The sequence below is a fragment of the Filicampus tigris genome, chromosome 2 (assembly GCF_054856515.1).
Source record: "Filicampus tigris isolate MCC_2025a chromosome 2, RoL_Ftig_1.0, whole genome shotgun sequence".
Lineage (NCBI taxonomy): Eukaryota > Metazoa > Chordata > Actinopteri > Syngnathiformes > Syngnathidae > Filicampus > Filicampus tigris.
The window spans coordinates 24,572,324-24,598,781 of NC_141218.1; the positions used below are offsets into that span (position 1 = coordinate 24,572,324).

At 42.5% G+C, this 26,458-nt stretch overlaps 1 protein-coding gene across 1 annotated transcript; it reads right to left on the reverse strand.

Annotated features, from left to right (window-relative positions):
• Nucleotides 1-13,162: 13,162 nt before the first annotated feature.
• Nucleotides 13,163-25,874, reverse strand: LOC147151853 (uncharacterized). Its single transcript, XM_086019877.1, has 16 exons — nt 25,741-25,874; nt 24,833-25,624; nt 23,828-24,250; nt 22,446-23,738; nt 22,261-22,347; nt 22,025-22,180; nt 21,740-21,856; nt 21,538-21,657; nt 21,395-21,451; nt 20,847-21,320; nt 20,402-20,608; nt 19,598-20,312; nt 18,353-18,483; nt 16,366-16,419; nt 16,030-16,182; nt 13,163-14,052 (listed from the first exon to the last, which is right to left on the reverse strand). Exons 1-15 carry the CDS (start codon nt 25,741-25,743, stop codon nt 16,054-16,056), a joined length of 4,758 nt encoding a protein of 1,585 aa, XP_085876003.1. The 5' UTR covers nt 25,744-25,874; the 3' UTR covers nt 13,163-14,052; nt 16,030-16,053.
• Between the last annotated feature and the right edge of the window lie 584 nt (nt 25,875-26,458).

Sequence of the window (26,458 nt, forward strand, 5' to 3'; positions counted from 1 at the left end):
ACACATTCATCACAAGTGTGCCCTATATCAACTTTATCTCTGCTCCTCTATTAGTTGGCCGCTTTCATCACTGAACAACATACAGAGGAGAAAAGAAGGAGGTCAGCTGCACACAAGAGGAGGATGAAGGAAAGTGCAAAAAGAAAAAAAAACACGTTACATTTGGTGCGCACGAAAGATGATAAAAGGATTGGACTCCAGCTTTCAAATATCTCAGTGCTGTGACGCCATGCAACCAAGCCACATTTAACATCTTTCACAGATTGAAGTCATTGTATATTGCTTTAGAAAAATATATTTAAGCACTTACCTTTACTGAGGGTTCCCGTGAGCAGTTTGTGAAGAGACAAAACAAACTTGACAACAGCCCGTTTGCAGCGCTTGGCACATCCAGCCATGCTGATCAGAGCAGAACCAGCCTCCCCTTGCAGTAGGAAAGTAGTAAAAGTAATTGTCGTAAATGGAAATCAACTTATTGTGGAGATGAAGCGTGTAAACAGGAGCGTGCTCTTCTCCATGAGTTCTATCGCACTGCTGGATGGAAGTAAAAAAAAAAAAAAAGTGATCCTCCTCTGTTTTCCTGCCTCCTCTCCTCCCCCTCCTCCTCTTGCATGAATGTGATCACATGGGAGAGACTGTATGTCAGCACCGAGTAAGAAAGAGTAAATGATCAAGGAATGCAGGAAACATAAGAGCAGCTACAATAGTACAATTAGGAGAGGAAAACTTCTGTTAGGAATTTAAAGTAGTCCGTCTGTAGTCCGCTTCAGGGTGAATTCATAAAATGTTTCCCTACCCCCCACAATTTTTCTCCTTCTGCTGCCAGATCCCTTAAAGCAAGAAGGCAACTACTGTATCTACTTTCAGCACCGATGGAAATGGACAGCTCCAAACAATGCACAGCAAGCCGAGTCCCATTGAAAGCCGTTTGGGCATTTTTTGTTTTCAGTATTCTTGAGCACCAACTTAAGGTCCATGTACGAGTGCTACTACGTTTTGAGCTCACCATTAAAACAACTCACTACACAAATGGAACAACTTTGTCTGACAATTAATGTTTTTTCCTCTACTGTCTTACAGTGGTGCACTTGTTGACATATACGCTCGTAGTACTACTAGTGAAGAGCTAGGTTTTAACTATAGTTGCATTTTATAATGTCACTACTAGTATCAGTCAATAAGCTTTGCCTCACTAGTAATATGAAGTTGTGCGACTCACATGGCAAAGTTGTTCTACTGGTGAGGACAAACAGCCTGCTAGTACATAGACCTTAAAGTAGAAGCCAAGTCAAACATTATCTTTGCGTTCGATTATGTTATTTCTGGGGTATCTAAGCCACCGTAGTTTCTTCTGCATTTCCGCTTCCTCCCACAAGGGCGCGGTCCGATAACAACAACAACAACAACAACATCCATGGCTACCGGCGATTCTGCTATTTGCTCAGGCAAGTAAGCGTTTAGTTAATAAATCGGGCAAAAATAGATCTGTAGTGTAGTGTGTGCACCGCATGTACAATACAACCAGTGAGCGAGTAACTCGACGTCTGAAAGTCATCCCCTAAGCTTGATAGTGCATTGTATTATTGAGTGACAGTTTTGCACTAATCATAATTTATGTTTAAATAAGACCAGGGAGAAAGGTGAAAGGCTAGTCACTAGCTGGTTGGCAAAAATGACTTGCTGACAGACTGTTTGGTTCACAGAATTGACCGTCTAAGTTCTCTCATGTTGATGATTTCGTTTCAGGTGGTATATGGACTTTCTTCTTTCGTTATTCGTTTAATTAATAACAGATCTGATATCTATTGAGTAAAATGCTGTTAATCCCAATGGATTGTTTTGTGTATTAAGTTAAATTGACTGGCATTTTGAGTTCAAAGAAAGAAAAATTAAGTTTAAATAAAAGACATTCAAAATCATTATTTTTTTATTTTACAAAGAAATCGTAATCGTAAAATCGTGTTTGAGAGAAAATAATCTGTATTTTCTTATTAGGCAAAATCGAACAGCCCTACATTGTATATTGAAATAGAACATGCACATTGTTTTAGCTTTGTTCCCCAAAACCGCAAAAACACAGAATATAAAACCCTATTAAGAGTCTAACAGGAAATTAGCATTGACTTCTGGGAGTAATGTACTTTCAAATAATGAATATTCACACCATGTCGCAGGACCCTGAATGGCCCGTCATATGGGGGGCACAGTGGGCCACAGTGAGCGCCCTGGAGGACGAAAACAAAATCCGCTGAGCGTAGGCCGGGTGGAAAATGGAAAACATGAGGGCCGTGTTGGAAGGTGGGAACTGGAGCGAACGTGCCGAAAGTCTCCAGCAGGGAGGAGCGTTGCTCAACTGGCGACCAGGGTCTCGTGGCGTCCGGAATGAACTCCCCCGGCACCCGGTGGACTTGGCCATAAACGAGCTCGGCTGAAGAGGACTGTAGGTCCTCCTTGTAGGCGCATCTGAGGCCGAGCATGACCCAAGGGAGTCTGTCCAACCAGTCGCTGTCCGTCAAGCTTGCACGCAGGGCTGCCTTCATCGAGCGGTGGAACCTTTCACACAACCCGTTTCCTGGGGATGATAGGCGGTGGTGCGATGCAGCTTTACCCCCAGACTGTCGGCAACGGCGTTCCATAGCTCAGAGGTGAACTGTGGCCCCCTATCAGATGATAGGTCGGACAGGGTACTCAAACGGGCCACCCACGTGCTGATGAAAGCGCGGGCCACATCAGAGGACGCAGTCGAGGCGAGGGGAACGGTTTCAGGCCAGCCGGTCGTCCGGTCCACCATGGTGAAAATGTAGGAGAACCCGTCCGATGGGGGAAGCGGGGCCACTAAATCGACGTTAACATGGTCAAACCTCCTTTCAGGAACAGCGAAATGTTCAAAAGGAGCCTTGCTGTGACGATGTACCTTAGCCCGCTGACAGGCCATGCAAGAATCCACCCAGGCCCGCACATCCTTATTCAACCCCTGCCACACAAACTTCTGCGAAACTAACCTCACAGACGGTTTCCTACCGGGGTGAGAGAGGTTTTGCACCGCCTCGAAGACAGCCCAACGCCAGTTCGCAGGGACCAGGGGGCGCGGCTGGCCAGTAGAAAGATCACACAACAGCTTAACGCCCGACTGACCCACTGCCACCTCCTCCAGTCGCAATCTAGTGTCTGAAGCCTTGAGGTTTTGGATCCCAGGGTCCGAGGCCTGCTCCACGCTCATGTGGGCGTAATCGAGACTAAGCTGAACAGTCCCCACCACTATTGCTGAGGGTAAGTCACATTTGAAAGAGCTGCTACTTTGTTTCATTATTTTCCTCAAGGATTGAGTCTTTTGTGTTGATTTTACCTGTAAACAGGGGGTGTAGTGACATGTTGTTACGATTTCAAAGTGTGTTGTGTCTGTTTCGCCAGCGATAATGGTTTTACGAATGCATTTCAGTGTCGCCGTTTTGGCGCGAATTCTATTCTTTTGTTGTGACCAATGCTGAGGAAGCATTCGTTTCATACACAGTATGAAACTGCTCCGTGTTTGGGGAGCAGATGTGCCAGCTTGAAGACAAACTGTGTGTCTGTATTGTCTTCTGCAGATTGCTGAGGAAAATAAATTGTGAAAAACAGTAAATGGAGTGCCCTTGAGTGAACCCTTCACACACACCCGTTACACTGTGGTATAACACTACCCTCTGAATGTCCTCCTACTTCCACCTCCGACCACCCATTATGCCTTAGCATGTTTGTTTGCCTGTCCCAATGGCTCGACAGCATTCGTCTATGCTTTAGTCCGTCTATGAGTTCTCGTATATATTTCAGATCCGCCTGGTCGATCCGAGTCAGCCAAACGGCGTCGAGAATGGACGCACGTCACACGCAGGTGCCGCCCTTGACGCGCAGCCAAATAAAGCAAAAATGAAAAATAAAACAGTGTTGTGTAACTTTCGGTCCCACAGATGCAATGACATGCACCATTTTGTTTTGATTTCACCGATCACCAAGCTGTGCTTGTGTATGTGTCTGTTGTTTTTATTTGATATTTTTTGGATTATGGAGCATTACGTGACTTTGGCAAATTAATTTCCAATTTTCAAAGTCTCACCATCTCGACTGTGAAGTTATTGACCCTATACCAGGAATTTGAAGTGGCCTGTCACAGTTGATATTAATGTCATTAAAGTCATTTACCAGTTTCCATTTCTATTCCATTTCCAACTACTATACTGGTGTTTCGGTGGGGTGCACTAGGGCCTTACGCAACACTTGCCGCATGTCAGAGTGTGCATTTTGGTGTAACTGGTAAGGGAGGCTACCAAGAGCTGGCCATACCGCCCCTGTGACGGACTGGTCCGCCTCTATCCCTCTCTGATGGACGCCCATTTTGTAGGAGATAAACGATAGACTGGAAACTTTGAAAAAATAGTCGGACTAAGCATAGTCGGAAGCCCATTTCTCATTTGTAATTACATCACTAGCACAATCGGTTCATGAGTTACGAATTTTGTACTCAACGCCTTTTGTCCGACTCTGCTCTTTTGGGATCCACACTTCATTGTCCGTTTAAGATGGACCTGTCAATATTAAACATCGGCGTTCTCTAGATCCCTTGACCTCATTGATTGGGTTGGCCCTCATGTCAACTCATCAATACAACAACAAGCTGTAGTGAGGATGCCAATCAATGTATTTGCACACATTTGACGCAACGGCTTGCATGCTGTTGACCTTTACCTGAACGCCAGAGCTGGGCACTTGACCTTTTTTTGCCGACCCTCCGGCCATATTCATAAACATTGTCGTTGCAGAGATGCAGAGAAGGAAAAGTAAGATCATCTCATAACGTTCTTCCATACTATTCTTAGCTCGGAATCGGCGCCCTGGCTGGGGCTGAAAATGCAAGAAAAAAGAGCATCTTAAAGTAATAGAAAGAAGAATGGAGCAGTAGATTAAGACAGGCACTGGAGGGCAAAGAAGGAGCAATGAAACAATAAAAATGCAGATGAAAGTGGAGAAAACAAACCCTCTAAAAACAGAGTTGATAGAGGTGACGGAGGGAAAGTAAACTCAATATCTGATACGATCTGACCGAGTGTTTGGTTATAAAAGCGAGGCTTGGCGGGGGACTTGGATCAATACTTGTGAACACTCACACTTCATGTGGACAAACAGAGCGAGGCATAAGAAGCACATGAAAGAGGTGACAGAGAGAAAAGAGAAGGTAAACGGTTGAGCGGAGGAAAAGATTGTTTGTAGAGAAGAAATGATGGCAGGAGTGTGTGTTTGCGTACGTGTGTACTGCACAGATTTGCATAAACGTGATACTCTATCACCACCCCTATTGTTTATGATTAATGAGATTAGGGTCGCCTTGGCGCGTGGATTCAAGGCTGTAATAACTAATTGCTAGGCTCCTCTTAAATAAGAAATGTCTCAAAGTGCATTTCCTTAAGACGTGTGTAAGGAGTGGATAGGAACTCATCTTGGTAGCAAGGAACGATGGTGTAGTGAGTTGGGGAGCGTAATGAAGACAAAAGCATCACCTTCTGGTGGAATCTATTGCCTATTTTCAACTTTTTGCCGAGGCATCAATTACTCTATGATTTTCATTATTCCTAGCTGGATTCACTGTAGGCTACAGCGCTGTGTTGAACGGGAAGTCATCCCAAACATAGTTTTCAAGAATATGTTCTATGCAAGCCCACTAGTTGAAACAAAGCATTCTGATAAATATTGCGGCTGACCTGTTTTCTGAAGCTGAGCCGTGATTGGTCACTACCTGAGCCCTGAGCAGTTGCATGTGATGTCATTTTCAGTCCGCAGAAGTGACAAAATGGCCGCCCCCTGAGATGGCTAAAAAGGGGTGGATTTTGCTGTTTAACTCATAGTCCACAAACACAATATTAATCAGAATGCCGTGTTTCAACTAGTGGGCCTGCTGGGAACATCTTGAAAAAAAATGTGTTGGGGTTGATTTCCGCTTTAAGATACAAATTTAATTTGTTCCATGGACACACTCAAAACACTCATATATCAAATTAAAGCATTTTATTCTATTGAAAGGATCAGAAAAGCCATTCATCTCTTCTAGCCTCCCCAAAAAAACCAACAAAATGTTTGTAATGTTTCTGAATTTGAAAATATAGTATGGTATGTTATACTTTATAAAAGCATTTCAGTAATGACATGATAAAATAGAATGTCAAGTATGTTTGCGAGTACAGCGTCTGTTTACATGTGCTGCTCCCGTTTGTGTTCAAATATCCATTGCTTAAATGGTGACGCAGATGCTAGTTGTTAGACAGTTTATGGTGTTTTGCACACGTTTGTTAGCATCAAGCTAAATGGACTAATCTTAAGCAAGGCTTTGTGGTTGTTTTGGACGGAGGTGTATTGCTGCCATACCAGGGAAAAAAAACACAAACGTTTTCATGTAAAAACATGAAACTTATCATGTAAAAACGTGAAAATTATCATGTAAAAACGTGAAATGTACATTTGAGCTCAAATGTTAAGTTGGCCTCACGGGGTATTCCAATTTCCCCCACTTCTGATGCGACTTTGGTGCCATCCTGCAGCAGGACGCAGTGGCTGATGCTTCCGATGCAATGGCACTAAAGTGGACTTGCTGTGTTTTTTACGAAATCGTGGTGTACCAGAACATTTCCTCATACGCATGGAGCAAGAATACTTATTACAATACCATTCACTGTTCTTAATAAATGTAAAATCTCGCCATGTCTCAACCCAAGCATGAAATAGAACTTCGAAATCAAATCGTTTTAATGAGCCGCGTTATCCATTCTGTGTTGTTTCAATGACAATTTTCACATTTTTACACAATAAGTATTATGTTTTTACATGATAAGTTTCACGTTTTTACATGATAATTTTCATGTTATTGCATGATAATTATCACGTTTTTACATGATAAGTTTCATGTTTTTACATGATAAGTTTCACGTTTTTACATGATAAGGTTTGTGGGTTTTTTTTCCTGGTGTGGCAGCAATACGCTTGCGTAAATCTACACTTCATATCATATTTAAAAAGAAAGCCGTTGAATGCAGCAAACATACAGTGTATTGCTTGTGATTAGGATACAACTGTTACAGTGATATCAAAGCTGCAAAAAGGGGGGCATTTAACAATGCGGGAGATATATGGACGGGGGAGGGGGGATTGGAGACGCGGAGAGAGAAAAAAAATGGTGGTAACACTGCGGAGTGTCAGAATTAAATCACAAGGCGACCAGCTGTAAGCTTAGATAGTGCTCAGCCTCTAAATATAAGGCGCCCTGCAAGATGGAGCTGATATAGCTGCAACACCATGCAAAGATTGGGGGAATATAAATTGGCACCACTTTACCGTGGAATAGAAGATACCAACCACATCTCACCAAGTGAAATCCAAATGTAGAAATATGAGCCCATACATAACACAAGAATATAATACATTGCAGAAGTTTTGGGTCACCGCAAGCATTTTTCTTTCACTTTTGTTAACAGTACAGCATAAGCAGATGTCTACACGGCACGCTACCAACAGCAGACTAGGCATACACCAATAATACCGATACTAAATTCCGATACTATACCTCTGTACGGTATAGTATTGCTACTCATCAAAATCTCTGATGCTCTACTAAACATATGCAGCCTGATGGCACAACTTGCGGCAAGCACTTTTAGTTTGGCAAACCCAGTCACTATAGCTTTGCTCCACATGCACAGTGTGATGAGTGACTTTTCTTGCATGGTCGGAGTACTTGATCATTATTAGGTGTTCATATTCTGTTCATGGTTTGTGTTTCATTGTATCATGTGCTCGTGTGGTTAATTTGTTTATTTCTCTGTGATTTTTCACCTGTTTATCTTGTAAAAATAATGCTAATTAGTGCAACTGCCATTCTTGTTTACATAAGCGGTCGCATAACGGCTGAGTGAGCTGTGTCCAGGTACGCTTTGTAAATGAAAGTGGGTGTGTTTACTTCTTCCTACAGTATTATAAAAAGCAACACTAGGGGAATTAACAATACTGTACATTAAATACTTCCCGATCACAGCTGTAATTCATTTTATTTTGTTTGCTAACATGGGATTTATTCTGTCCATGTTGTCATATTGACAAGTTATTACTTTAAAAATATAACTGAGTTTGTGTGTGTGAACATTTGATTAAAATAAAACATCTATCACATTTGACAGATGTAATTGCATTAGAAAGTATTTATATTTTGTATTGTGAGTACTAGTAGTACTCAAATGTAAGTAGCCTACTTGTACACTGTCTGAAAAATCCCTATGGCAGAAATTCTAATTTGGTCTCTCGAGGTAGAACCAAAACAGACTCACGGTGTGCACATGTTGTAATGTTTGAAGCTTTTCAGCAGCAAGACCCATATGGACATCCACTGCACCAGTACACTGGAGAAAATCAACTTATAGAAGTGAGGCTGCGCCCTGGACGGTCCGGGAAGTCCACCCCATACGCCACCTGACCTGCGAGCTGCAGGTGTCAGTGGGAGTGAAGGACTGCTAACATCCTCTTTGGCTGAAATTAAAACCTCCTCTCCCTTTGTTTACCTCTCTTCTCCTCTTTCTCTTTTGCTTTTCAACAACACCACTTTACCCAACCTATAGAAAACCCGCTGATTACAACTGTCTGTCGGCATCTCAACGCACACCCACACAAGCACACACACACACTTTATCATAAGCTGTTTTCCTTCCATCTTTAACATCCTGCCTGCGCCGCTCTCCATCTCCCATGTTGGCATTATTAACACAGCATGAAAACTTAATTACCCGCAGGCATGAAGTTATGTAAACAAGCCATGAAAGTGCACATATACACACACACACACAGGCAGGGTGGAGGCATGTGTCATGGATGTCGTGGAGTGTGTGTTAATAATGAAGGGGAGTGTCCCTGGTGAGTGTAATGGGAGTCCCGCAGGGTCCAGCTGAGTTTCAGGGGGCCACACTGTGAATAGAGATTACATTGCAGTTTTGAAGCTTCCTATTGAATTAGTGAGGTTCAGGACTAATACGGAGACGACTACCCACTCATCAAAGCACGGCCAAATACAGGGCAAATGGCGACAACATAAAGTTAGATGGATCTTTTTTTTTCCGCCAGGTGTGTAAAATGTAGCTTCCAAATTGTGAAAATCAAGCCATTGTTAACCAATGAGCAAACAGTGCGGTGGGTTTAAATCATGCTATTTTAAGATTTCCAGAGTTAACTATAGGCATATACAGTGACAGGGGTGTATGCAAAGTTCTAAGCATCAGGAAAACTAAAAGGGATAAGGGTTTTTTGATTATTTATTTTTCAACATAGACTGCGTCAAGGGCTGAACACTTGCTCCAACGGCGCTGAAGCGCTTTTATCCCAGTGTAGAAGAATCTGTAGATCTACAGATGGACATCTACAGAGCAAGGTCAAGGTTATCCCGGGTTGTTGCTGTTGGGGGTCGTCCTGACCTTGGGTCATCTTCAACACTGACTCTGCCACGTTTGGATTCTCTGATCCAACGTGTCGAATACGATGAGGAACTCTCTGCTAATGCTCTCAAAATGTCATCATGAATTTATGAAGCAGTCATGCAGGTACTTTATGACTGCACGAATTTCTTTAATTTAAATTCAACATCTTTCTGATGCGGGCGGCACGGTGGTCGACTGGTTAGCACGTCCGCCTCACAGTTCAGAGGTTGTGGGTTCGATTCTGGCCCCAGCCTTCCTGTGTGGAGTTTGCATGTTCTCCCAGTGCCTGTGTGGGTTTTCTCCGGGTACTCCAGTTTCCTCCCACATTCCAAAAGCATGCATGGTAGGTTAATTGATCACTCTAAATTGTCCTTAGGGGTGGTTGTGAGTGCGGTTGTTTGTTTGCCTCTGTGTGTCCTGCGATTGGCTGGCAACCAGTTCAGGGCTGGCAACCAGTTCAGGGCCTACTGCCCGAAGACGGCTGGGATAGGCTCCAGCACGCTCCAGACCCATGCCTACACATCCCTACACATACGAGCAACAAAAACACTCTCTGTCCGCTTAAAATCTTTGCTGGCTGAAATATATCCCACTGAGTCATCGCAGTGCTTTCCATGCCCCAACAAGAGGCACTAGCCAGCAACTAGCTCGCAAGCTAACAGGCTTCCAGAGACTCCGAGGAGTTTGGTGGTGTGTCGTTGTGAAGGTCCATATAACTGAGACACTTCAGGGGAAGTCAATAGTTTATTTAAAATGGTGGCACACGTCATTGAGCCTTGCATTCCAACATACGACGGTAGCCTGAATTATGGGAAATACATAACACTGCGGAGTGGGGAATTGAAATAGAGTAACAACATAGAGATGTTCTGTAAATTCTGGAATCAAGGTAAGATGATTTTTTGGGGGGTTGTAGGCATGCTTGCTTGCTGCTAAACTGCTGAAATTGTACCAGATGGTCCCTGTTTTAGCTGCACCCAAAAAAAATCTGGACATCTGAGATGGTGAAAAACATTTTAATTTTAACAGCCTTTCTCCACCACTGAGTACTACATGCAGTAGTTCTCAGTCTTTGCATGCATTGTCAGCAATTGTCTTGTATGTAGATAGGCTAATGTATTTAGACACAAATCTCTTAATTCATTTTAAAGGGTCTTTTATAATCTAAACCGTGTCATTCATTTGCTTCATTGGAACGCAGTAAGTCATTAAACGCCTCTTTGAAAACTAAGATAAGAGTGAAGTAGTACGATTTTATACTATAGTAAATCTAACTAAATCAGACAAAAATCCACACCACTGGTAAGCTTCAATAGATTTACATTAACAAATCTAAAGTGTTAAAAAATAATAATAATAAATTAAGTGAGGTGGACACAAATGACCAGCAGAGCCCAAAGAGTTTTAAAGCTTACACCCATGCATATCCAATATTCCACATCTCCACTTTTGGTAAATTTGTTACTTCTGCCCTTTATTTAAAAAAAACATAAATATATATTTTTTAACTTCTAAGTAAATAATACAAAGACAAGATTCTGTCATATGCAGGTGGTGCATGAGGAGATTTATGTGACGCTTGTCAAAATTAGTGTTGGTATACAGGCTTTTTTTTTCTTTCTTTAGGCCATAATTAAAGGAGAAAGATGCTTACATTGGGGTACCAGGTGAGTTGGAGCCTAACCCATCTGAGTGAGAGGGCGTCAATCGCAGGGCACAAACAACCGTTCCCACTCACAGTCACAACAATGGGCAATTCAGAGTCTTCAAGGAACCTGATTTTTTTTTTTTTGACTAAGTATCAGCCGACTGCCGAAATTCCAATCCACAACTATGAGGCAGGTGTGCTAATCCCTAGAATGCCCTTTTGTCCGCAGATTTGACGAATAATTTAAGAGATTTTTTTTGTGTCTGTCAAGGTATCCAAAAATCCCTTTGTCCCTCAATACACAATAATGTACGTATTAAAAATATATATACATAGCAGCATACAAGGATTGTCTATCAAATTGTATTTTATCTCCACACCTTTAGTCATAAATTAAAATGAAAAGTTGCACAAAAATGTATATTTGTATTATGCTTCCCTGAATTGGTCAGATGTTTACACTCTAAAAACAGTTGGGTCAAAAATAAACCAATTCGGGTAAAAAAAAAAAAAAAAAAAGGACTGATCTGCTGCTTGGGTCAGTTTGACACAAATTTTCTCAACCCCAAAAGGATGGTTGGGTTGAATTGACCCAAGTAGCGGGTTAGTCCCTTTGGGTTATTTTAGGCCCAACTTTTTTCAGCGCATAAGATTGTTTCAGAATTTTAATAAATTGCAGTAGACATTAAATTAGACTAGATAGACTAGATTAGAATTGATTGACTTGATTTTGCACGTGTGTGCGCTGGATGAATTTAGTGAGAGGATGAAGTTGAAGAGCATCTGAGGAAGAAAAAGGTCACAGAAGTAGAAGTAGTTTCGGTGAGCTAAGCACCCTCCGCATCATCCTGAGTTAACAAACCCGGTGGAGCAATTCTTGCTGAGCATCAGCATTGACCACACCAAAAGTGTCGAGCACAGCAGGTTATTCATAAGCAGATTTTGCCCCTGATCCTTTTTTTTTTTTTTTTTTTTTTTTTTTTTTTTTTAACGGAGGGTCTGTTCCGTTTCATGGTGTTGGATCCATTTTTCACTGACCGCAGAGACAAGAAAAAATCTTTACCCTAAGTTTTGCTTTCAAAATTATCACCATTACATCATTTGCTGTGGTACCCACTCATTAGTTTGCAGGGCTGCCACCCAGTGTTTGCTATTGTAACTGCACAGTAAGTGTCTGATTCCTTAAATCAGGTGTCAAAACTAAGACCTGGACTATATGCGTCCCGCCTCCCATTTATTAGCACCCCATAGCATGTATAAACTATTTATCAGCATGCTAAAATGGAAAAAAGTATTTACAACTAAATTACAGAGTTGCCTCTGTTCCAGCCCCCCGCCCCCAAAAAAAATGTTGGTAATGTGATTTTATTAGAATTTTTTTTAAATAGCGGGCTATAAAACTGTAGTTGAAAAAAATATACAGTAGTGACAATTTAATACGATGTAAAACAAACTGGTTTTGCTACATTTTTTGCTTCAAGTCAATGGACAATGTGATGCTTCTTCTGACGTGTACGCCTGGCCATCTGGGGGCAGTCTGCTACAGACATACGGGTATAAGTGAAGCGGGTCACAGCATCTCAGTAAGCCTCAAATGTTAGTCATTTCTCCCAAAAGATAAAGAATATGTGCCTGTGAGTATCGTTATATTGTCTCTCTAGCTGTGTTTCTCCACCATTTGTGTTGAAATACCTGTTGCTTGAAGGGTTACGAGTATAACTCTTTGACAGCACCGCATTTTGCATTTGTTAGCATTAAGCTAATTGGACTTTTACAAGGCAAAGCTTGCGGCTGTTTTGAATACACAATGTTTAATTCTTAGTATTACGTTTAGTTTGACAGTAAACTTCAATTGGGGTTGGCAAAAACAGATTTAAGCCTCCTTTTCCACTCCTTTTTTTTTTTTTCTTTAGAAATCTGCTACTTGTGAAGTGAGTTGAGCAGTGGTCACTGCCACAATATATAGCTCTCCTATCTCCCATTTTTGCTCGCAAGTCACAGTAATTGTTGGCCTTTCGCATCAAGCTGCACACACTTTAGTGACATTGACATTTATTCTCTGTACAGCTGCAAGGTGTTAACGGCTAAACAATATCAATCGCTGATAGAAAAATACATTTGCTACACCGTGGTTAATCTACACCCGTATAGAAGTGGCTAAAACATGTACCGTAATGTCAATTTTAGGACCCAAAGAAGGTAGAGGGCAAATGTGACATCTGGTTAAATCTTTTATACAGGATTCTGTGCAAAATACTGAAAAACTCAAATAGATTCTGTTTCATGTCCACCAGAAAATAGTCTTTGGAGTTCAATGTCCTCGCTCATATTTGGCTTGTTGGGTAAAAATGAAGGTGAGAGCCTCAGGTCGAAGCGTGTCGGCACATGATGCAGTTTGTGTCGCTTTCATAGGGGGAAAAAACAAAAAAAAAGGTTCATGAGCGTCACAGCGTCGGGAGGCAGCAGCAGCAGCACCAGCAGCAGAGGTCTTCAGGGAATTACTAAGACACATGATGTCCGTCTGTGTTGACCACAGTGTAAACATGTGCGGTAGACACCAACATCTCCTGGTAAGTCTTAGCTGATTATGTTCGGAATTTGCAAGTCATCCATTTTTTCGAGGATTTAACTGAGTGGATGTCAAAAATGTTAAATGTATCAAGTGGTATTCCCGTGCAAAAAGGCCCTTCCAATAAGATACGCTGACATTTGTTGTCACCTGCGTTCACGCAAACAGTGGCAGGAATCCTGCACCTTTGCTTTCGGTCTTCAATTTATCAATTTGAGGTCCAGCGTCTAGCAGCAAGTCCCCAAGATGCTCATTGGACGGCCAAGACCATGTGACAGTATTTTTGGTGAGTTGACCTGAGCTGGTCCAATATGATGACATCATCACCCTTGCGATGCTAGGATGCTCTTTGTGGGCTGCAAGTAGAGGAAGCATAAAAATAATGGTCAGTACACAGCTCTACACCTCAATAATTAATACAAGCGAGTGCCAATAAATTAGTCTATTTTTATATGGTTGATTTATTTCGCTAGTTCAACTCAAAGTGAAACTAATATTGTACAGATTCATTAAACAAGGACAATTTCTGACTAATTTCTATATTCAAGATTATTTTGAACGTTTATTTAATATTCTAATTTGATTACAGGGAGTCCTCATTTTACAAACGAGTTCCGTTCCTACACTGGCGATGTAAGACGAATTTCCACGTATGTCAGAATTCACCATTAAAGTCGAAATTTACGTCAAAATACTTTGTATAAAAAAACGAAAGTCCTTTAAAAAAAGCATAAGCTGCTGTACTTAGCATTACTGCTGAGAAGTAAAGCCTGAAGCCCCTCGTGAGACATCTCTCTAAAACCTACGGTCGTCTTTGGAGTCACCCTTGATAACCTGAGCCAATGGATGAACTAACAACCGTTGTTTCAATTTTATTGTTCTCTCACTTTTACTAAGATCTTCACACAACATGTTACAGTGAAGCGAGAGGACATGAAACTGGATCATCTGAACACCAAAAGGTCAACGTGAAAGGAGCTCTACTTCGCTCACGACTCTGGAGAGTCTGACCAAAGGTGCTGACACCTTGAGGCCACCAACAGGTTGATGGTGGAACGGCAGGCAGCAACATAAGGACTGTGAGATTTAGGTTGGTGAGATTTTGGTCTAAGACACAGAGGAGGTTCCAAAGCATTTTCTGTCTTGGCATGACCGTCTGGTATAGCGGCTGCACGGCTAAGACAGGAAGGACTTGACCTGGGTGGTTAAAACGGCCCGGGGGGGCGTGGGAAGTCCTCTGCCAGACTTATGCTGCCCACCTTCAGAGTAAGGCCAAAAGCATCGCCACAGACGCCACCCACCCAGGTCATAGACTGTTTTCGCCACTGCCGTCAGGACGAAGGTAAACAAAAACAAATAGACTGAGGAAGAGCGTTTTTTTTCCCTAGGGCTGTGGCTGCCGTCATTTCCCCCTCCCGCACACATCAGCCCTCAGAAACGGAAAAACTGGCTCAGGCACTCCCCCATTTTGGATTTTTGCATCTGTGCACTGCACCGTTGCAGTTAACTTCCTGCACTGTCTGCTACCTCTACTGATTTATTTTAGTTATCTTATCTTATCTTTTAGTTATTATTATCTGTGTTTATGTATTTTACTTCACTGTATTGTTTTAATAACTTGCTTTTATATGTTGTCTATCTATCCCTTCATTGTTGAATGTCAAGGGGCTGAAGTGTACTGAATGGAATTTCATTTTGCAATGTACAATGCCATCAAGTCTTCTTGCGTTTATTATTTTTGTTTTAACAATTGTTTTATGTTCAATCTTCATCATGTACAGCAACTTTGTTACAGCTAGTTATATTAAACGGTCTAGTTAACAGTTAACCGTAATTTATCATTAACTCATTCACTGTCATCCCAGTGCAGTGAGTTTATTTGTAAGATAATCTATATGATTAAAAATACAATCATAAAACATTTCACACAACATGCAGTGATTGTACATGATGCTTTTTTGCTTTTTTAAATTCAACCACTGAAATAAATAGAATTTTCCACAATATGCTAACATACGAAGATAAACTTGAACATTGCACTCTTGACGTCAAAATCAAAACTGAGCATTGCTACCTCTGTAGAACGTCAGGTATCATAAATCAATTCTTGCATTGACATACGCTCTAATATTCTTGAATGTTTGAAGAAAGCTGTGATCAGCAGAGTAGACTAAAAATGGAATTTTGAGTCGGATTTTAACTTCTTATGCATTTAAAAGTCAATACAGTTCTGGCTTTAGAGATATTGTTGTGTTTCTTCAGACAAGTTAAAACATCTATGAATCACACAAAAGTGTGCACGGTCTATCTTTCTTGCTTATTTGTAGCCTTACATGATGAAGCCAGGACAGTGCGATTCAGAGGTGACCTGTCCGAGCTGGAGGCATGTAAACAGTGCGTACGCTGTTTGAAGTCAACCCATTGGAGCCCAACGTTTGGACGCCGATATCAACTGGCAAACTCAGTTCCACGTTTTCCAGGACACACTGTAAAAAATAGTTTTTACAGAGGGGATGTTATTTGGCACACGGAGTGATGATGTAGCACTAAAAAGACTTATAATCAAAATCTTGAATCAGTCAGAGCACTGGGATAATGGATGAATTCACACCCCCAAAGAAAGGAACAATTTGAATACAACCACCAACAACATTGTGTGATTCACACACCTTGGTGCATGCCGAGCTCATCACAGACTTGTAGAATTCCCCATCCACAAACACCTGAAAGTGCAGGAATTCGTGAGGTGACATACTCAATCATACTGTGATACAAACCTGTCTTAAAACTGGCTATTATTGCATCGTGATGCTTGTGCATTTCGAAATCTCATTAGATCAGTGGTCCTCAGACATTTTACACCAAGAACCAACTCAAAAGATACTTCTTAACATGTATTTAATATTGCGCGCACTGTAACACTTTGCACAGTTTTGAGATTAACGCTGTGCCTAAATATAGGGAAATTAAAAAAAAAAAAAAAATACTTCAATGATGATTCAATTAAAATGTATTGCACATAAAAGTCAAATACAAATTGGACCATATGCGGATTTACTGGGTGGCAGGGTGTGGCAGCTGCCATCCTTAACTAAATGTCTTGCCACCGCAGTAAGCCCCCCCCATCCACACCTCACCCCACCCCCCACCAATTATTGGCAGTGTATGTAGTAAAACTAAATTCAAAATGTTATTATAAATGTTCCTGATATTGTCTCCATAGTGTGTATAAAAAGTGTGTTTCGCATTTACTCCCGCTACGATCCCCGCTTCTTTCAAGAAGAAATGGTTGCATCACACCGTGCCGCCAATTAAGTATTTAGAAAATAAATAAAGAAGTCAAGTGCATTTTGACTTGACTTTCCCAGACAGACCACAGTCAGGTAAGCTCTATTATATCAATGATAGTCTATGTTTAATATGTTTAAATGGTCTGTCAAGTGTGACAACATTTGTGCAGAACTAGTTAACGTTATTTTTAGATATGGGCCGTTTATTGAGGCACCGCAGCAGCGCTTGCTGCTTCGTTATACTAAACGATATTTTGAAAACAACACATTTTAATGTCGTCCAAGGCAACAAAAGAACACACTGTATGGACATTGTGACACGCTGAAACACAGAGCGCAAAACACATTCCTTCTAGTCTAAATGTTTTTTTTTCTCCTAGTTTCAGGGCGCATGACCACATTTTAATTTTGTTGATCAAATTAATGCTTTTAAACTATACATACGAGTGAAGCAAAATCAAAACAATTCGGATAAATAAAGGTTAAATTAAAAACAAAATAAAAACCAATATGAATGTTTATTCTACTTTTCCTGAGCACAGTGCCTTCCCTAATTTTACTCATATGATTTCTTCTGCATAGAAAAATGCTTGATACCTGAGAAGAGTCAAATATGTTGTTTACAAGTATTTCTTTTTGTATTTCTAGAAACTTTCATAGTATTCATAGTGCAAGCATGCATGGTGTATAGCAGGGGTGGGCAAGTCCAGTCCTCGAGGGCCAGTATCCTGCCTGCTTTCCATCTCTCCCTGCAGCAACACACCTGATTCAAATGATCATATAATCAGCAAGGTCTGCAGGGGATGGATAACGATCCTGATCATTTGAATCAGGTGGGTTGTAGCAGGGTGACATACAAAACATGCATGATACCGGCCCCGAGGACCGGATTTGCCAGCCCCTGGTGTGTACAGCAGTTGTTGGTTCCGTTTTAAAATGCACTACATATTTACAGTTTAAAAACGTGCGCCTGCATTTGTGTGCATGTGTAGGAGGGGGTTATAACCTCCGAGCTCCCAACAAACCTCCTGCCTCACCAGGTAAAACTGTCACGAAACTGGCAGCGAAATGGGCTTACAGTAAATAAATGCTTAAAAACAAACACTTTTAGAAGTGTTTAAACTTAAATGTATTATATTTAAAAAGTAAATACAACTGAACTGTGCTGCACTTGATTAAAATAATAATAATAATAATCCACTGTAACAGTATGCAGTTTGAGCATTTAATTCCGTTATTCTTTCACAGACCACCAGAGGGAGCCCGCATATTCTTCATACTTGAAGATAAGCGCATGAGTTTACAGGTGCAGTTACAGGTAAAGAAGTGGCTCTGATTCTGTCAGACGTAAGTTTATTGCGCCTACCCTGTAACCGTACACAAATGTGCCACGACTGCAGCCCAGCTCATCCAGAGGAGGTCTTTCCCAGCCAATCAGGAGGCTGCTCTGACCCACTTGTTTGATGACGTCCACAGAGCGCACCTCTGCTGGAGTGTCTAGAAAGGATCACACGTCAAGGACAACATCATCACAGTGTACACAAAGCCCTAGATATTTTCCGTGCATTCTTTCTCATAACATGAAGCTCGTGTAAAGATTCAGAACAGTTGACTAAAGGGGAGAAAAATACTGAAATCCTGAGATGACCTCCACCAAGCATGAATCGCCTTTAGCAAGTTTATACCGTACAGGCTGTCCCCAGAAAATGTCATCGTTTGAAGTATGGTATCTAAGTAACAAATGCCAACAATATAGTCAACTGGATATAGTTTTTAGGAGTGATTTCACAAACCGTCACAAATGTTACTTTAGATGTGTGCACCCCCCTGAGACATGACACACATTTGCCTTTTTGCCTCGTTTTTTTTTTTTTTTGCCATGTCCAAATCTGCTCTTTATTGAATTCACTCAAAACAAAGACACACTCATGTTTGACTGTATTTGAGCATATTCTGACTCAACATGCATTATCAAAATTTCAAATTGTGAACTAATATTAAACATCATTTAATTATTAAACTTCATTTTTATACAAATCTTGTTAAAACGTTAGACGACTTCTGAGATCATTGTTATTAGACCATGAAATTGTGTATTTTTTTGGAACAGTTAATATGCTGTTTGGTTAATTAGTTAACAGGGTTTCCACACGCGCACACACACACACGCGAATACAACTCTAATGTCCAATTAAACAGCTCTGAAAAAAATTAAGAAACCGACCACTGCAAAATTAGCAGTTGCCATGTGAACAAATCTTTATTTTATGTTTGTCATTTTCTGTAAACGCCTGTATGCTTGTGTCACAAGCTAGGCAAGCAGCATTCACCCCAAAGTGCATCTTTGTCTTTTGAGGTCCTCTTACTTTTCTTTTGTTTCATTGTTTATTCTTGCAGTGGTCTCTTAATTTTTTTTCCCAGCACTCTTTAATAAAAAGGTGAGGATCAAGGAAGTTATTTTGAGTCACTATAGCACATAGTAGATGACACTAGTATTCACCATTCCTCCATGAACCATAAAGTAGTCCACCTCACAAATATGGCACTCTACAAATGACCATTTCACTTTTGTTCACGGTTCAGTCCAGTGTGGGGTGCACGGTCATATTACCAGGCTTGGGTCTTGAAGGTCTCATCTCCTGTGGAGCAACATGGGACTTATTCCATGATCCCACAGGGGAGTGTTGAGCGGAATGCGACTTGAATGTAGTGAATTCTAGGCCGTCGCATGCAGGAGGATCAGCACCGTTAGGTTTTATTACCCTGCTGAAAACATCAGCTTTGTGGGCAGTCGCTTTAGTCGGGGCAGTTGTGTCCGAGGCAGTGCTTTTGAGATTTGTGTCAGAACACATGAAGACACCAGAGTCAGTAGTTTTGGAGGTCATTAAAAGAGAGCAAGTGGAATGTTCAGCATGAGCTGCGTCAGGAGAAATTGGTCCTTTTGGTTTAAGGGACGTTGGCATATTGGAGTCACTGCTTGAGGTCGAGTTGGTTTTGCTTGAGGCAGCAGCGCTAATCATCGAGTTTGTAGCTGAGCTTGCGGTGGATGTGGTTTCTTTAAAGTGACGGTTCGCCAACAAATGAGGTGCGAGCGACATGTTGGCACATCTCGCGGTGACTGCGTTAAAAAGCGTTGTTGGCTGTTTTTTCTTAACCGGTGGGGCTGTCACCGGCGGCGGGTGTTTGGCCGTGCTTGAGAGGGGACCACTAGGTGGAGCAATGACACAAAGGCTTTGCAACCTTTTCTGAGAAGACAGGTTCGGGGACGCAGGAGCTGAGAATGACATTGTTTTGGAACGCTCTACCCTTCCTCTGCCTACCACAGCCTTGGAATTAAAGCAGAAGCAAACATATTAGACAAGGAATGGCAATATTTCTCAATTCAACCTGATGAAACGCTTGCACTTCAGCTTACCAGCAAAGTCTGCTCTAACTGCTCTTGGAGGTTGATGATCTTCTCAGGAGTGCTCAGTCTCCTGCTCTTACGGTCATGTCCCACCAAGGGTGGAGGCGCAGGACTCAGAATAGACCTGCTTGAGTCACACACGTTGGACGGACCCGGAAATGTCTCTGGTCTTATTTCCAGAGATTTTTTTTCAGGTGCAGCGGCAGAGGGAGAAAGCTGTGTGGTAAAAGACAAAGAAAACACTTTGTGATTTTCTTAAAGGACACAAAAACTGGTCAATAATGTAATTCTCGGAGCAGAGTAACACTATCAAGTTCTTTCATTGACGTTTCTTAATACGAATAACAAAAATTCAACATACTTCCTAAGTCCCACGATGCAACAAGATGGAGCCAAAGAAATGTTTTTAAATAGATTTTTATGAAAGAAATGGCCTTCTTATTAGAGGTCTTACAATGGTTTGTTTGGCACTCTGATCTTCTTTCACAGGTTCGAATGATGGTGGCACCCGGTTGTCCTCTTGCGCAGTTGACAAATGTGAGGTGGCATTTGGCTTCCTTTTTACAGCTGCCACACACATGAGATCACAACCGCAATTAGGCACATTTGTCGCTGACTCTTCCAAAGCAGGTTGTTTTGTTGCTTTCTGTTCTCTGCAGTCTTTGTAGGAACCATTCTGCGTGTGTCCACTTGTGTAGTTGTGGAATTTGGAAACAAAGCTTCGAGTGAGCCCACAGCCCTGGCCCTTAGCAAAGCCTCCAGGTGCGAATGCAGCAGTGTACTCGAGCAGTGCCGTGTCTCTGAGCAGCTCGTCAGCCCGCTGCGTCAGTGTAGAATCCACAACATTGTGTCTGTGCAAAGCTTTCATCATCTGTGCCAAGAAGGTGTTTCTCTCTTGACATTTCAGCACCAGGCAGGAAAGCTTGGCCTGCCATTGGATGAGACATCCGTCAATCATTATCAGGTAATGACAGAAGTACTTCCTGTTAAAGCTTTCCTCACCTTTAAAGGAACTACATCCACATTATTCTGGCTCCTCGTTTTCTGGAGTGTGTCATACTACAAACAGGAACAAATACTGTTATGTCATACACTGCATAGGAGAGTAGATTGAGACTAAAATCACACGGCACACATTTGCCCACCTTGGCTCGGACTTCATTGTAACGTGTGCGGAGGGACATGAGGTCGCTGAGGTCATCTTTGTTGCCCCGCCCCTTTTTTAGAGCAATATATTCGGAGTTCAGCTCCTCTAGAGCCACCGTCTATGGGGTCAGACGCACATCAGGTTTGACCAGTGGATAGAAAATGTGAATCGCCAAAGCAAACATATTTCGACACTGTCACCTTGGCTTTGAGCTGAGCTGTGAGGGTGTTGTATTGGTCTTCAATTTGTGACTTCAGTGACAGAGTGGCAGCCTTTTCCTTGACGAGAACGGACACTTTGCCTTGCAATTCTTTCACCTGCAAGACACAACCAACGGTTTTGGCTTACAGACAGAGCTTTGTAACTGGACGGAATGCTTTTCAATCACAAAAAAATGGTGTAAGCCTGACAGGGCATGCAAGTTCACTGCAGGTAATGAATAAAATGACTTTTATTGAAGATCAGAAATGGTACACTGTAGCTACCTGTATGGTAAGGTGTCCATTTTCCTTCCAGATTTTGTCTGTTTGATTGATGAACTCTGACAGTCTCTTAACCTCATCAGCTGCTAGGGATGCTTTCCTTTCTGCATTTTGCCTTCTGACCTCTGACTGACTCAACTGTACGTGTCGCTCTGTGCTCTGCCCACATGGAATGTAGACAAAAACACAAGTTAATATTAAATCTAGATGCGTACGAGGAGAGAACATGTTTCACTGACCTCTGCATGTCTTTTGTCCAGTTCTTGTTGTGACTTGTTTAGTTCTCCTCTGACAACTTCAATTTCCCTCACCAGCTCACTCGGTTCCTGTTGTCCATCAAATCGTTTTGTGAGAATAAATGATCATTATCATTAGTTAAATGCTGAAATCACACGCAAGGCAATATTGCGTCATCTCTTGATACCTGTCTAGTGTTGTCAAGGAAGTTTGTTCCATTGTGTTTGTTTTCATCTTTAGTCTTCATCCTGTTTGACATGCAATCGTTAGATGTGTTGCATTGCGTGTGACTGTGAGGATCAGTTTGTTGGCCACTTATTTGTTCTCTTTGAGACTGAAGTAATTTCATTATCTGTGCTTCCTCCTGTTTCAAACAGCCGACTGAATGTTCAGTTCTTTCTTTTTTATCCTTCAAACTGTTAATTGACTCTAGCAGTCCATCATAGTCTCCTTGTAAATGATGGCATGGTTGATTTTTATCTGTGGACTCTTGGAGAGAATCTGCTAGATTGTCTGTTTCCAGTTTCAAAACCTGCACTCTCTGACTTAATTGGTCTTTCTCCCGTTCCAATTGTTTAACGTCCGCTTTTCCACTTGACAGCGACGCTAACAGTTTCTCTTTTTCGCTTTCAAGGGCCGGAAAGGACTCAGTGAGCTTGTGTTTCTTTTCTTTCAGAACACTCACAGACTTTGAAAGACGCACTTGCACATCCTTCATGCCACTGACCACCCTGATTATTTGGTCCCTCTCCTGCTTGAGACCATCCAGAGATCGAGCGATCCCGTCCTTCTCCTCTTTGAGGGCCCAAATTGTCCGAGTTAAGTGCTGCTTCTCCTCAGTCTTTGTTCGGACTGACAGAGAGACTTCCCTTTGTTCCTTTCTGAGCGTTAGCACGCAGCCATACAGCTGCCCTTGCTCGGCTTTCAGGCTCTGGAGGGACTTGTTGAGCTGCTCCACTTGATCACTAAGTGACTTCACCAGCAGATGACTTTGTGCGTTGTAAACAGGCTTTAAAAACGCACGCTTGTTTTCTGGCGGTTGGCTTGGTATCAATTGTAGTCCGTCTTGCTCTATTCCCACACTCTCTATCAAACATTCTTCGAGGTGGTTTTCTTGATCCCCACCGCCGTTCTTTTGTGTATTACACCCCGCGTGCTCTTCTAACTTTTGCTGCAGCTCCATGATAGTATTGAGATCATCCTCAGTCTTTCTGGTGAGTTCTGTGATAAGACAAGCATGCTCTTGCGTCTCCTGCTCCAGCTTGGCTTTGTCTTCCTCCAGACACAAAATATTTGCCCTCAGCTGAGATTGCTCGCTCTTCATTTCTTCCTCATTGAGCTCAATGTGAGCCAGCAGCTCCTCAATGCGGAGAGCCAAGGCTCGGTTCTCCTGATTGAGGGCATGGAGAAGGCCGTCGTCGTCGGTGACAGGAGATGATTGCCAAGCGTCAGCCCCATTACTAGTCGGTGTTGCGCTAAACTGAATTTAAAAAAAACAAAAATTAAATCAGCACTGTTAGTTATGTCAGTTATATCATTTGATCAATGCGCTATGTGACACTACAATACCTTTTGCTTCTCTTCTCTTTGGCTCCCGAGTTGTAGTTTGAGTTGCGCGTTCTCCTGAGCCATGGCCTGCAGCTGTTGCTTTGATTGCTGAAGAGCAGCCTCCAGGTCTTCACATTGCTGTCTGAGACCCTCGAGGTCCTCACCGAAACCTAAGCTCCTGTATGCCTCCCTCAGGGCTTCCGACTCTTCGCTGTGTGTGTCCTCCACATTGAAGACCCCGGGGAAGCCCCACTCCTCTATCGTCTCTGAAGCCAAATTGAGGGATTGGGGACTGAGATGAGGAAAAACTCTTGGAGAGCCATTTTGAGACGTATACAGAGGACCAAGTTTGGCAGTAATAGTGGGAGCTTCCAGGGCACTCTTGGAGGTCGCTGCTGCAGCCTGCTGGTGGACAGCTGAAACTGCATAGTGCAAATCCAATACCTTGTGGGGCAAAAACAACACATTAGTGGAGCAAATTGTGCTTTAATATGCCAATATGGAAAGTGTTCAAACTAAATACCAACTAACTATCTACCTAAATAACAATCCATCCATTTTCTACAGTGTTCGCCCTCATTATGCTCACCATTGAGCTGGAGCCTATTGAATTAGGATGGAAGGTGGGGTACCCCGTGGACTGGGCACCACCCAGTCACAGTGGTACTGCACAAAAACATGCATGTTTGTTTAATTGAAGACTCTGAATTGTCCTTAGCTGTCAATATGAACGTTTCGTTGTCTATGTAGTATGTGAGTGTGAATGCTTGGTTGCCTATACAATATACGCCCTACAATTGGCTGGCATCCAGTCAAGGGGGTACCGCTCCTCCCGCCCAAAGTCAGCTGGGAAAGGCTCGAGCTCACCCCCAACTCGCGCCAAGGAAAAAGGACAGATGTACAGATGAACACAAGGATTTAGTGTCAAATAACAACACTCAATCCTAGCTGAGCCAAACATGTTCACCCTCGTGAGTATGTGTAGTGAAAAAGAAATCACACACAAAAAAAAAAAAAAACAATCACCTTTTCCGAGCTTCCTTCTGAACGATGCGCAATTGTATTAGTGTCAGAGGCACCAGAGCAAACATCAGCAGATGACCGACTGGGAGTTTGTTCAGTCGAATCCTTAAGGTCGTGTTTGAGTCTGTTGTTTTCCACTCTTAGCTCTTCCACCTCCGTAGTCAGAGCACTTTCAGACAAATTCAGCTGTTGTAGCTCGACCTTCATCTCCTCCACCTTGCGGCACAGGAAAAGGCTGTTCTCCTGTGCCTCCTGCAGCTGCTCTATCAGCCTCCTATGTTCTGCCACCCCGCTTTCCTCTCTCTCCAGCAGCACCCTGAGATCCTCCTGCAGGGTCACGATGAACCCTTGGAACCTGACCTCGTTTGAGTTCAGTTTGTTGTCGTTTTCAGTTGTTCCCTTGTCCCCTTCCCGCCTTCCATCTCCTTCTCCTCCATTGTTTGGCTGCCATTGCCTCCTTTTGCCTTCATTCGCCTCTTCTTCACCTTCACACTCTTCTCTAGCACCTGGCTCCTGCCAGTGCATTTCGGTCCTGGGCGCAATTCGGACCGCACTCAATGCTGTGACATCAGTGGCCGCACTCACTGTCATGTCCAGTAGCTGCTTTTCCAAAGTGTAGATGCGCTTCTGCAGGCTCTCCTCTCTGTCCCTCGCCAGGCTGAGCTTGTGGTGGAGTTGGCATTTCAAGTTGTCAAAGTATTGGGTCTGGCGACCCATCTCATCCTCTTTGGCCTTTAGCCGCCTCTGACAGCGCTGCAGTCGGTGTCTCCATACACTTTCCACATCGTCACAAGTCTGGACACAATATTGTTATGTTAGTTGTATCGTATTTGTTGTTTCTTGTTTGCCACAACCTCAAACTACTATTAAAGAATATAATCAAATGACACACATGCAGAGCTCTGACTCACCATGGTCCTAACCTCCTATCGCAGCGTGCAGTGACTCTGATCAAGCCTCTGGGAACATTAGATGCTGGGGTGGGTGGGAGTCACCAACGAGTGACTTTAGCTACAGGCTCCTCCCTGCACTCTCATTCTCTGATCTAACCATCACAGCACACAGAAGAAGTCAGTGTATCATCCAACTTCTGAGCCTTTGCCTTTAGCATTTAGCAAAAAGGAGCTAATTGGTTCTGTTACTGTGAATTAAACTCACTCAACAGCAATATTTCCACGGGAGATGTGACAGGCAGCATGTCAACGTTCAAATACGAAAAGAAGGTGTGTGAGTATGTGTGTGTGTTCATGCGTCACGTCACGGGATCCCTTCTCACCTGTTACTCGGGTTGCTGTCTGACCGGATGGTTGAACTTGGGAGTTGCCTCAGAGACGCTAACTCTCTCACGCAGTTAGCAATGTACAGGCGCAAGTTGGGTCCAGCTGTATCCACGGAAACAAGAATGTTTTCACTTTCTCACAGGGTCATGTGACCGTCTTTTGGTTTGCTTGTGTACCCCTGGTGACTTTTTCCCCTGTAACAGATGAAACAATGGTCGAAATGATCTGTATGCACCACAAAACAAATTCCCTTTACTAAATGTATATAGTTGTGCATCTTTGGATCTTGATTACACTCATCTATTATTGACATTAACAGCTTGGTAGTAAGTTGAAGAGGACCGCTATC

Excerpts from the sequence above, each read along its gene's own strand:
- LOC147151853 (XM_086019877.1), bottom strand. Across the intron at positions 22,181-22,260 it reads TGGACAAAAGACATGCAGAG|AGCACAGAGCGACACGTACA; the intron begins GTCAGTGAAACA and ends CCATGTGGGCAG. Across the intron at positions 16,183-16,365 it reads TGAGCTCGGCATGCACCAAG|TGTGTCCTGGAAAACGTGGA; the intron begins GTGTGTGAATCA and ends TATTTTTTACAG.